This window comes from Meles meles, chromosome 4 (genome assembly GCF_922984935.1).
Source record: "Meles meles chromosome 4, mMelMel3.1 paternal haplotype, whole genome shotgun sequence".
Lineage (NCBI taxonomy): Eukaryota > Metazoa > Chordata > Mammalia > Carnivora > Mustelidae > Meles > Meles meles.
The window spans coordinates 63,308,803-63,321,908 of record NC_060069.1 but is presented as its reverse complement, the minus strand read 5'-3'; the positions used below and the strand labels follow the sequence as shown (position 1 = coordinate 63,321,908).

At 36.0% G+C, this 13,106-nt stretch overlaps 1 protein-coding gene across 3 annotated transcripts in view; it reads left to right on the top strand.

Annotated features, from left to right (window-relative positions):
• The window catches only part of NAALADL2 (N-acetylated alpha-linked acidic dipeptidase like 2), a 1,427,879-nt gene that overhangs the window by 849,597 nt on the left and 565,176 nt on the right, over positions 1–13,106 (top strand). For all 3 annotated transcript variants that reach the window (XM_046003219.1, XM_046003220.1, XM_046003218.1), the window contains one exon: positions 11,366–11,639. In XM_046003219.1, coding sequence (XP_045859175.1) covers positions 11,366–11,639 — 274 coding nt within the window. The remainder of the gene's footprint in view (positions 1–11,365; positions 11,640–13,106) is intronic.

Sequence of the window (13,106 nt, the reverse complement as noted above, 5' to 3'; positions counted from 1 at the left end):
AATGGTACTAGAATGGTTATTCGTATGGGGAAAAAAAGTGATACTGAATTCCTGCTTCATACCCCCAAAACATGCAAATGCATTCTGGGTAAACATTGAAATATTTAAAAACAGATTTCTTAAAACGTGGAAAAAATGAGAGTCATTTTATCACCTCAGGTTTGAGAAGAATTTCTTAAGCATATCAAAAAAAGTGCATAGACCAATACATTAATATTAAAATTATACACATTGAAATTATGAATTTCTATTCATCATAAAACAAAACACTTGAAAATGAAAGAGAAGCCAAAAACTAGTGGAATAGAGTATCCTATGTGACCTAAAGAGAAGTTTCTATAGAAAAATCTTGAGCATAATAAAGGCAAAATACACTGTCACAGCACAGAAAAGGGAACATAGATAGCTAAATAATACATGAAAATGTCCTCGTTAGTAATTATGGAAATGTAAGTGAAAGATACATTGGTATATAATTTTATGCTCATTGGTTAGCAGAAATTAGGTATACTGAAAATAAGACCTCTTAAAAAGTGCTGGTGGTATAAAACGTTTTGTAAAATTGCATAGCATACCCTGCAACTCAGTAATGGTATTTTGAGTTAAACAAATAATGATCTACAATTTCATACCTGCCACATTGGCATAAATATAAAATGATATAAAATAAAGGACAACATCAAGCATTGGTGAGGAATGGAAGGATCAGAACTCTCATGCAGAGCAGATAGGTATGTAATCAAAACCCTTTTAAGTTTTTTGTCAGGGTGCCTGGCTGGCTCAGTTGGTAGAGCATGTGACTCTTGATCTTGGGCTCCTGAGTTCAAACCCCACATTAACTGTAGAGATACTTATGTAAGTAAATAAATCTTTAATATAAATAAATAAAAGCATTTTGGCAGTTCATAGTAAAGATATACAGGTATCGGGGCACCTGGGTAGCTCAGTGTGTTAAGCCTCTGCCTTCGGCTCAGGTCATGATCTCAGGGTCCTGGGATCGAGCCCCGCATCGGGCTCTCTGCTCAGTGGGGAGCCTGCTTCTCTCTCGCTCTCTCTCTGCCTGCCTCTCTGCCTACTTGTGATCTCTGTCTGGTCTGTCTGTCAAATAAATTAAAAGAAAAAAAAAAGATATACAGGTATAAGCCCTCCTTGGCTAAAGGAACACTTGCATATGTCTGTCAGGAAATGTAAACAAGAATGTTCCTTTAGTTATGTATTTTTTCCTGTGCCCTTTCAGGGAAGAAAAGATGTAGCAGGGGGGAGTCTCTTCTCATGCCTTTCCCATTGACTGAACCTGAAACTGACTGGAAGCCAAAGGTTCATAAAGGTTGACCTTCTGGGTGTACAGGAGGCATGGGGCAGAGGGAGGATCTGGAGGACAAAGAAAGAATTCTATCATCCAGGTGTTCATAGAAAGTTGATTTACATTGAGTTGTGCAGATGTTCTCATAGCTTTTTGCAGTTGTTTTTTAAGTTACTTCTCTGTGTTGGTTATTTTCTAATTTTGTCTATTTTCTCCTTTTAAAAAGAAAAGAGCTTACCTAATGATTTATTGTCTTCCTTTCTTCCTTGTACTGTAACTTCTTTGTACTTATAATAATGGAAAACTGGGAACAATTTTAAAATACTTATCTTAGGAAATCAATAAATAAATGAGGAAGGGACTTCAGTAATATCAGAGATATTTTACTTCATAAGCTGTGCTGTTCTTCATTATTCTTTATATTTTGTGTATGTTCTTTATATATTTAATTTGTTCATAATATTAAACATGAAATTACAATACAAAAAGTATATATCTTTCAATTCAGAATGAGGTAGAAAATGTAGATAGCCTCTCCTCAGGAATTTAAGCTTGGTACTTAATAATACTTAGAAATTCATTACCAGTTCTTCAGTTGAGCCCCTAAAGATTTACTTTTAAGACCATCTTCATTTAACAAATTTAATGTTTTGGGGGGTTGCTTATAAGCACTTTGGAACTGAGACCAGCAAAACAAATAGCAGATTATCATTTTACATACTCAGAGGTGGATTCATGCTCATCAATTGACTGGGTAGAAGAGCAAAAAAACAAAAACAGAAAAAAAAAAACCTAATAGAAATTTCTTTTTTTCTATTAATGTTGACCATATAAAGATAAATTTTGTAAGTAAAATATGTGTTTTGCAACTCTATACATATTACAAAAGAACATTATTGATGTATCTATCAAAATAACTTTGTCCTCAAACTGAGTAAGGGTGCAACTCAGTTTACTTGCCCTATCCCAAATAGTGCAGAGAGAACTTCAGTAGCAATAAAGAGGATGGAGATACAGAAATAAGGACAGGAACAAAAGAACAGGATAGAGACCTAGATGAGGGAGTAGGATATACTAACTTTCAACTCCCCAGAAATAACAGTTAGCTATCCAAGAATTAAAATAGCCTTGGGAGGGCTTAAGAGTCCAAATAAGTTCAGAAAAGGAGATTAACTCTACAGAAAGGATTGTAGCGATCAGCTTAGCTGAGACATCCAAAAACAGTTAGGAATCAAGAAGAAAGGTAGAGGCCATCAGTATCAAGCATGCAGTAGATGCCACTGTGGTTCCCAATGGCCAACTCTGTGGAGGACTTTAGCAATCTTTTCCATAGGGAACCTCAGCCACAGATACCCCATAGCTTTCACAGTGGAAACTCCATAATATTCGTTGGTACAAACTTCAGTGGCCTGATTCTTAGAGGACACCATTAGCTTTCACCACTGAAGTAATCAAAAGCTATCAATGCCACAGATCCCTAGGAGATGGAGACGCTACTCTGCCCTATTCCAGCAGAAAGAGCTACTATTGCACATGCATAGGACCAGGGCTGCCATCCCAATACCCATTCACGCACATTCCTCAACCCTAGAGCCATGGCTGCTCTACATGTACCCACAGTTTGGATTTGGATATAGTTGCCACTTTGTATATGCCTGTGGCTCAGGCACTGGAGTCTCTGCTGCTGTGGGCTTGCCAGAGCCTGAACCTCAGGGACCACTATCACTCTCTAAGTGCCTATACTCTAGATCCTGGCATTGTGATTGCTCTAAGAGTGCTCATGCATCAGATACCAATATTATCACCACTGCAAGGGGGCTGCCAGCTGACCAGGAACTAAGAGATACATTGTTGGCCACAATATCACAATATCCCCCATGGGAGAAAAAGAAGCAGGAAGTTCCCAGAAGTCTTTACTCTCAACCCAACAGCCCTTGCTGCTATTGCTTACCCCATGGCCTTCCCCTCTGAGAACCCCTGCAATCTTACATGAGACAAAATAGCAAGTCAAAAACTACAAATAGACAAAGAGGTTCACTATATAATGGGTTTGAATTCATCAAGAGAATGTAACAATTATATATGCATGCGCCCAGCATGGGAACCCCTGTATTGAGCAAATTTTAACATACCTGAAGGCAGAAAATGCAATAGTAGTAAATTTCAATACCTCACTTTAAATAGTGGATATCTCATTCAGGAAGAAAATCAATAAGGAAATGCTGAATATGAACTACACTTTAGACCAAATGGACCTAATATACACATACTGACCATTCCATCCAGTGGCAATAGCATATTCATTCTTTTTTTTTTTTTTTCACTGTTTCCCTTTTTATTTATTTTTTTTTTCAGCGTAACAGTATTCATTCTTTTTGCACAACACCCAGTGCTCCATGCAAAACGTGCCCTCCCCATCACCCCCCACCTGTTCCCCCAACCTCCCACCCCTGACCCTTCAAAACCCTCAGGTTCATGCTTAAGCACACACAGAACATCTCCATTATAGATCATATGTAAGGGCACGAAACAAGTCTTAAGAAATTTAAAGTCATTGAAAGTGTACCAAATATCTTTTCTTTTTCTAAGATTTTATTTATTAGAGAGAGAGTACATGAGCTGGGGTGTGGGGGCAGAAGCAGGGAGTCTGATGTGGGGCTCGATCCCAGGACCCTGAGATCATGACCTGAACCAAAAGCAGATGCTTAACCAACTGAAGCACCCACATATCCCCCAAAATATCTTTTCTGGTTATAATATTATGAAACTAGAATTTAATAATAGGAAGAAAGTGGAAAAATGAAAATATGTAGAAATTGAACAACATACTCCTGAACAACTGATGTGTCATGGGGGAAAAAAAAGGAAATTAAAAAAAAAAATCTTGAGACAAAAACAGAAATAGAACATGCCAAAATTTATGGGATGTGGCAAACAGTTCTAAGAGAAAGTTTATAGAGACAAATAGCTACATTAAGGAGACAAAATTCTCAAATAAGCAACCTAATTTTACACCCCAAGGAACTAGAAAAGAAGAACCAACTAATCCCAAGGTTAGCAGAAAGAAAGAAATAACAAATATTAGAGCAGAAATAAGTGAAATAAAAATTAGGAAAACAATAGAAAAAAAATCTGTGACACTAAGAACTTTCTTTTTAAGAGATAAAATTAACCAACCTTTAGCTGGACTAAATAAGACAAAAGAGAAAACTCAAAATTAGAAATAAAGGTGGAGACATTACAACTGACAACACAGAAATACAAAGAAACTACTTTGAATAATTATATGCCAACAAACTGTACAACCTAAAAGGAATGGCTAAATTTCTAGAAATGCACAACCTCCCAAGACTGAATCATGAAGAAAAAGAAAATCTGAATTGATGCACAACTAGAAAGGAGATTGAATCAGTAATCAAAAACCTCCAAACCAAGAAAAGTGAAGGATCAGAAAGCTTTAGTGGCGAAGTCTACCTAGCATTTAACGAATTTATGCTAGTCCTTCTCAAAGTTTTCCAAAAAGTGGAAACTCATCATCTGAGGATAACATTAACATGAATACCAAAGCCAGACAAGAATACTATGAGAAATAAAATTATAGGTCAATACACTGATGAATCTAGACATAAAAATCCCCACACAAAATATTAGCAAATAGTATCCAACAGCATATTTACAGGATCATACACCATGATCAAGTGGAATTTATTCCTGAGATGCAAGGATGGTTGAAAATATGCAAACCAATAAGTTTGGTACACTATATTAACAGAATAAAGGATTAAAAATCTTGTCATCTCAGTAGAAGCAGAAAAAAAGCATAGGGCAAAATTCAACATCTTTCATCATAAAAATTTTCATTAAATTAAGTACAGAAGGAATATTTTACTAAAGGCAAGTTTACAGCTAACATCATACTTGACAATGAAGTGCTACAAGCATTTCCTCTAAGATTAGGAACAAGAGAAAGATGCTCAATCTCTCCATTTCTAGTCAATATATTACTGGAAGTCCCAGCCAGAACAATTAGGCATAAATAAACAAATAAATAGATCTTATTTATATTGGTAAGAAAGAAGTAGAATTGTCTGTGTTTATACATGACATAATTATATATACAGAGGACTTTAAAGCTTCCACAAAAAAAACATTAGAACTAATTAACAAATTCAGTAAAGTTACAGGATACAAAATTAATATAAAAAAGTCAGTTGCGGGCACCTGGGTGGCTCAGTGGGTTAAAGCCTCTGCCTTTGACTCAGGTCATGATCCCGGGGTCCTGGGATCAAGCCCTACATCTGGTTCTCTGCTCAGGAGGGAGCCTGCTTCCCCCCCCCCTGCCCCCGCCCCACCCCCGGCCTGCCTCTCTGCCTACTTGTGATCTCTCTCTGTCAAATAAATAAAAAAAATCAGTTGCATTTCTACACACTAGCAACAAACTGTATGAAAAAGAAATTAAAAAAAAAAACAATCCTATTTATAACAACACTAAAAATAATAAGACACTTAGGAATAAATGTTACTAAGGAGGTAAACACCTATATACTGAAAACTATAAGACATTGGTGAAAAAAATTGAAAAAAATACACAAACAAATGGAAGGCTATCTCATGTTCTTGGATTAGAAAAAGTAATACTGTTAAAATGAACATACTATCCAAAGTAATCTACAGATTCAGTGAAATCCCTCTCAAAATTCCAGTGACATTTTTCACAGAATTAGAACAACCTTAAATTTGTATCGAAACAGAAAACCCCTGAATAGCCACAGCAATCTTGAGAAAGAAGAACAACTCTGGACATATCATACTTCTTGATTTAAAACTATATTATGAGACTATAGTAATTAAAATATTATGGTGTGGCATAAAAACTGATCTGTGATCTGATTTTTTTGGGTTTTTTTTTTTTAGATTTTTAAAAAATTTTATTTTTTCAGTGTTCCAAGGTTCATTGTTTATGCACCACACCAGTGCCCCATGTAATACGTGCCCTCCTTAACACCCACCACCAGGCTCATCCAACTCCCACCCTCTCCCTTCCAAAACCCTCAGTTTGTTTCTCAGAGTCCACAGTCTCTCATGCTTCATTGCCCCCTCTGATTTCTCCCAATTCACTTTTCCTTTCCTCCTCCTAATATCCTCCATGTTATTCCTTATGCTCCACAAGTAAGTGAAACCATATGGTAATTGACTCTCTGCTTGACTTATTTCACTCAGAATAATCTCCTCCAGTCTTGTACACGTTGATACAAAAGTTGGGTATTCCATGTTATTCCTTATGCTCCACAAGTGAAACCATATGATAATTAACACGGAAGACATTGGGAAAAGGAGAGAAGTGAGTTGGGGGAAATTGGAGGGGGAGACAAACCATGAAAGTATGTGAACTCTGAGAAACAAACGGAGGGTTTTGGAGGGGAGGAGGGTGGGAGATTGGGTCAGACTGGTGGTGGGTATTAAAGAGGGCACATATTACATGGAGCACTGGGTGTGGTGCATAAATAATGAATCTTGGAACACTGAAAAAAATAAAACTAAAAAAAAAAAGTTGGGTATTCATCCTTTTTGATGGAGGTATAATATTCCATTATATGTATGGACCATATCTTCTTTTTTAAAAATACATTTACTATAAATATTCAAAAATTTAATGATTGTTTTTTTAATTTTTTAAAATTTTATTTTATTTCTTTTCAGTATTCCAGAATTCATTGCTTATGCACCACACCCAGTGCTCCATGCAATACATGCACTCCATAATACCCACCACCAGGCTCACCCAATCCTCCATGCCCCTCTCCTCCAAAACCCTCAGTTTGTTTCTCAGAGTCCACAGTCTCTCAGGGTTTGTCCCCTCCTCCAATTTCCCCCAACTCACTTCTCTCCATCTCCCAGTGTTCTCCGTGTTATTCCTTATGTTCCACAAGTTAGTGAAACCATATGATAATTAACTCTCCCTGCTTGACTTATTTAACTCAGCATAATCTCTTCCAGTCCTACCCATGTTGATACAAAGCTGGGTATTCATTCTTTCTGATGGAGGCATAATACTCCATTGTATATATGGACCATACCTTCTTTATCCATTCATCTGTTGAAGGGCATCTTGGTTCTTTCCACAGTTTGGCTATTGTGGACATTACTGCTATGAACACTGGGGTACAGATGGCCCCTCATCTCACTACATCTGTATCTTTGGGGTAAATGCCTAGTAGTGCAATTGCAGAGTCATAGGGTATCTCTATTTTTAATTTCTTAAGGAATCTCCACACTGTTTTCCAAAGTGGCTGCACCAACTTGCGTTCCCACCAACAATGTAAGAAGGTTCCCCTTTCTCCACATCCTCTCCAACACACGTTGTTTACTGTCTTGTTGATTTTGACCATTTTAATCGATGTAAGGTGGTATCTCAATGTGGTTTTGATTTGAATCTCCCTGATGGCTAATGATGATGACCATTTTTTCATATGTCTGTTAGCCATTTGTATGTCTTCTTTGGAGAACTGTCTGTTCATGTCTTCTGCCCATTTTTTGATGCGATTATCTGCTTTGTGTGTGTTGAGCTTGAGGAGTTCTTTATAGATCCTGGATATCAGCCCTTTGTCTGTATTGTTATTTGCAAATATCTTCTCCCATTCTGTGGGATGCCTCTTTGTTTTGTGGACTGTTTCCTTTGCTGTGCAGAAGCTTTTGATCTTGATGAAGTCCCAAAAGTTCATTTTCGCTTTTGTTTCCTTTGCCTTTGGAGACATATCTTGAAAGAAGTTGCTGTGGCTGATATCGAAGAAGTTACTGCCTATGTTCTCCTCTAGGATTCTGATGGATTCCTGTCTCACGTTGAGGTCTTTTATCCATTTCGAGTTTATCTTTGTGTGTGGTGTAAGAGAATGGTCAAGTTTCATTTTTCTGTACATAACTGTCCAATTTTCCCAGCACCATATATTGAAGAGACAGTCTTTTTCCCACTGGATTCTTTTTCCTGCTTTGTTGAAGATTATTTGACCATAGAGTTGCAGGTCCATATCTGGACTCCCTACTCTGTTCCACTGGTCTATGTGTCTGTTTTTGTGCCAGTACCATCCTGTCTTGGTGATCATAGCTTTGTAGTAAAGGTTGAAATCAGGCAATGTGATGCCCCCAGTTTTGTTTTCCTTTTTCAGCATTTCCTTAGCAATTCAGGGTCTTTTCTGGTTCCATATACATTTTAGTATTGTTTGTTCCAGCACTTTGAAAAATGCTGGTGGAATTTTGATTGGGATGACATTGAAAGTATAGAGTGATCTGTTTAATCAAAAATGACCAATGAAAACAGATCCAATCATCAAAAATAGATCAAAGCAACAGAATAGAGGACCCAGAAATAAACCTGTACTTAATTGGTCAATTAATTTTCAACAAAGGAACAAAGAATAGACAATAAGGAAAGGATAGTTTCTTCAATAAATAATGTTGAAAAACTGGAATTCACGTCCAAAAAATTAAATTGAACTCCTGTCTTTCACCTTTCACAAATATCAACTCGGAAAAGATTAAAGACTTAAATGTGAAACTGAAACTGCAATACTCCTAGAAAGAAATAAACAAAAGAATATTTCTTGACATTGTCCTTGCAATTATTTTTTTTTAATTAGTATGACAACAAAAGCACAGGCCACTAAGCAAAAATAAACAAGTGAGACTGTATCAAACTAAAAAGCTTCTGCATGCAAAGGAAACAAGAAAATGAAAAGAACCTGTGGAATGAGAGGAAATATTTGCACAATGTATGATTGACAATGGGTTCATATTTAAAATATATAAGGAACTTACACAATTCAGTAGCAAAAAGCCCACAAATAGTCCAATTTAAAAATAGGCAAAGAAACAGACATTTCTTCAAAAAGGTTGCCCAAATGACCAGCTGATATGTGAAAGGTGCCCAACATCACTAATCATCAGGGAGTAAAAGCAAAACCACAATGAGATATCACCTTACACCTGTTAGGATGTCTGTTATTAAAAAATAAAACTGAAAAAAAAGACCCCCCCCCACCAAAAAAAGAAAAGAATATAGCAAAAACAGTATGCTGGTGAGGATGTGAAGAAAAGATAACCTTTGTTAGTGGGAATCGAAACTGTGGCAGCCATTATGGAAAACAATATGGGTATTCCTCAAAAAATTAAAACTAGAACTGCTATATGATCCAGCAATCCACTTCTGGGTATATATCCAAAGGAAATGAAATCAGAAGAGATATTTGCACTCATTTTTATTGCAGCATTATTCACAATAGTGAAAGTATGAAAACAACCTAAGTGCTCATGGATGGATGAATGGATAAAGGAAATGTGAGATAGATGTACAATAGAATATCATTCAACATTAAAAAAAAAGAAGGATCATGCCTTCTGTGATAACATAGGTATCTCAGAGGCTGAGTGCAATAAGACGGAGACTGAGAAAGATGCTGCATATTATCACTTACATGTGTAATCTAAAAACAAACTAACAAACAAATTTATAGTAGAATCATAGTTGTCAATGGACTGGGGTAGGCAAAAGAGGAGATGCTGGTCAAGGGATACAAGCCTTCGGTTATAGGATGAATAATTTCTGAGGATCTACTGTACAGCCTGGTGACTATAGTTAATAATACTACATTGTATACTTCAAATTTGCTAAGAGAGTAGATCAATACACACATGAAGGTAACTACTGAGGTAATGGATGTGTTTAGATTGTCATAATTTCATAATGTACATGTATATCAAATAATGTACACTTTAAATATATATAATTTCATTTGTCAAAAACAAAAAGCCTCCCCTGCCAAACACATACACAGAGACATACACACACAGAAGGCAGACCAGTCTTATTCAGAATAAATAGTGAAATTCTTTCAATAAGCTCTTTTACAAAACAACGTGGCATTGAGAATTGGTTAAACTACATATTTAAAAAATTGAAATAACCTTGGAAAAAATTGGGAAATTACTTATTATTGCATCAATCAGCTTTTAGCTCTGTCAAGAGCCCTGTATTTTGTCTCCAGTAATGCTTTTCTATATTATCGTATATGTATTTTTTTTTTCTGATGTATGTATTCCGTATTCCATTTTCAGATGTGTTTCATTTGGAGGTTTTTGTATAAACAGGGCCCTAAAAGAATCAACTGTGTGTGAGAAAAACAATGTGATGAACCAAAATAAAAACAGTATCCATTTAGGTAGCATCCGTTTAGGCAATATTATAGATAGCAATAAAATTCTTATAAGAAGATACATTTTTGCCAAAAAGGAAATGGGTCCCTTTGCATCCCAGCCCCAAACAAACTTTGTTGGATTATTATTTTTAAATTTCACACATCTTGTTTTTTCCTAGCTTCTGCAAATATATTTTTTTTTTTTTACTTTTTTTTTTGGCTTCTAGGATGTCATAAAGAGCAATAGTGTCACTAGATTTTGGAATCGGTGTAAGAATAAATATATAGGCTACAGAAAGCACATACAAAAGCCAATTTCTTATTGATTTGATAATCTGTGGTTGGTTTCACCATTATATACTGATTTTGTTGAATATCATTGTGCTCATAGGATCGTGAAATTTGGCATGTAATTTGTATCAAAAGTGTTCTCTCTGTCTCATTTTAAATAGCAATAGCTATATATTAACCACATAACTCTATATGGAATCGTATTAACTGCAATACAAAACTATCTCCACCAGCATAACTCCTAGTTTTGGAACTGAGTTTTTAATGGATTATGTTGATGTCCATAGAAAGATCAGAACTAATAAAAGAACTAGTTGGCATTAATCACTCTCTTCTCTGCAATCCCATAGTACTTTATTAGTTCTTAATTTAAGAATTTAATTCATTGGGCTTTGATTTAGTATAATTTCTCTGCAGGCTCATCACCTCCCACAAACTGTGAGTTTCTTGTATGGTGTCCTGTTCCACTCATCTTTCATATCTCACATCTATTAATAATTGTTCACATATTAAATGGTTATAACTCAACAGCATACTTTTTTTTTTCCTTTTTCTAAGAGTGTTCTTTTTAAATTTCTTCTAGAAATTTGGTACAACTGTATGAAAGTGAAGATGACACAGAAATTTCAAAGAAGATTATGACTCACTGGACTTCTTTGGGCCTAGAAGATGTACAGTTTGCAAATTACTCTGTGTTGCTTAATCTGGCAGGCCCTTCTGCCAGCTCTGTGACTCTGAGCAGCAGCGGCCAATGCTTTCATCCTAATGGCCAGCCCTGCAGCGAAGAAGCCAGAGCACATAGCAGCCAAGATCTGCTCTACTCATATGCAGCCTACTCTGCCAAAGGAACTCTCGAGGTAATATGACCATTTGTCTCTGTCATTTATAGTGAAATGGAATTAGAAAACAACAGCTTTCATCTAAATTGAACTAACTGGCAAGATGCAACATAAAAAAGTAACCATTAAATGTTCTCAGTGTGGAGGTGCCAGGGAAGGGGAAGGAAGATTGGGATTGGCTGACCTTTTCTCTTGTGATATTTTGAAAGTGAAAGCATGTTAGAAGACTTTAATACTAATGTGTTGAATATGTGATCGAGTTATTCACATTTTTCTTAGTTGGTATAGGACATGTTCATTTTATTTTGGGGGGGTTGGAAGAGCAAATTTTAATGGATTGATATGGACAGAAGGGATAGAAATGAAGGCAGTTGTGTTTTGAGATCGTGTGTACACCTAAGTAAGGAAGTGGAAAATTGGTGTGATTATTCACAGATTTAAGATTTGAAATATAGTGCTCCTGCTTTCTTGATGGCAAACACAGGAGATAAGGAGTCAGGTATAGATTATTGCTTTACTGTTTCTAGCTTAGCTAGTTTTTTGGCTGGTGCTGAAGGGCGTGCCTTCTAGAGCCACATACACAAGTTTCAAATCTCAGTTTCCTAATTACCCACGGTTACTTACCTAACTAGGGCTGAGTTCCCTCGTCTCTGTGATGGAGATAAAAATAGTTCCAGCTTTATAAGGTTGTTGTGACAATTAAACTAGCTAATATATGGAGACCTTGGAGAACAGAGCCTAGCCCACAGTAAGGACAAAATATCAGTTAGATACAATATATAATTGGTCCTGTTTCCTTATTTAGGAACATTTTCTGTCTCCATGTAAAAATACCATTTTAATAACCACACTTAGTTTTTGTTTTACAAACCTTTAGATTGCCTCATTTAATACAAATGAAATAATTATATGTTTCTGATTGTTGTTAATTATTGGCATAGCTTTTTCAGACTGTTAACTCTGATTAATACATCAAGTACTTAAATCATTTGAAGTTACTTCACAGATACATTCATCGTTTTTGTTTTTTGTTTGTTTGCTATTCATTTTAGGAGGAGGGTGGGGAGTGAGTTCTTTTACTGGTGGTTTAGCGTTTGCACTCTGTTACATCATTCTCTGATTTTTAGTAGAAGAACTGCATATAACTACTACTATGGAAAGCCTTATTATTAATTAAAAATTAATATAATATTAAATGTCTGCAGTATTTCTAGAGCAGGACTCATGTAATTTGATTTGATTAATATATTATTATTTCTGGTTAGGCCATGACAGGAGAGAGCCTGCCAGCACCCTTTTGTTGGTTCAGAAGCTCTAGTCTCAAGTCAAGAGTTTAAAGTTATCACACAGATTTTCTTCAGACTCCCCAACTTTCATTAGTTCCCACACATTTCCAGCACGCTCTCTATTCCCAGTTGATTTAGCCCAGTAATCTCCTTGCCTTGAAAATAAAACATGTCCGAAACACAGAGCAACAACAAAACC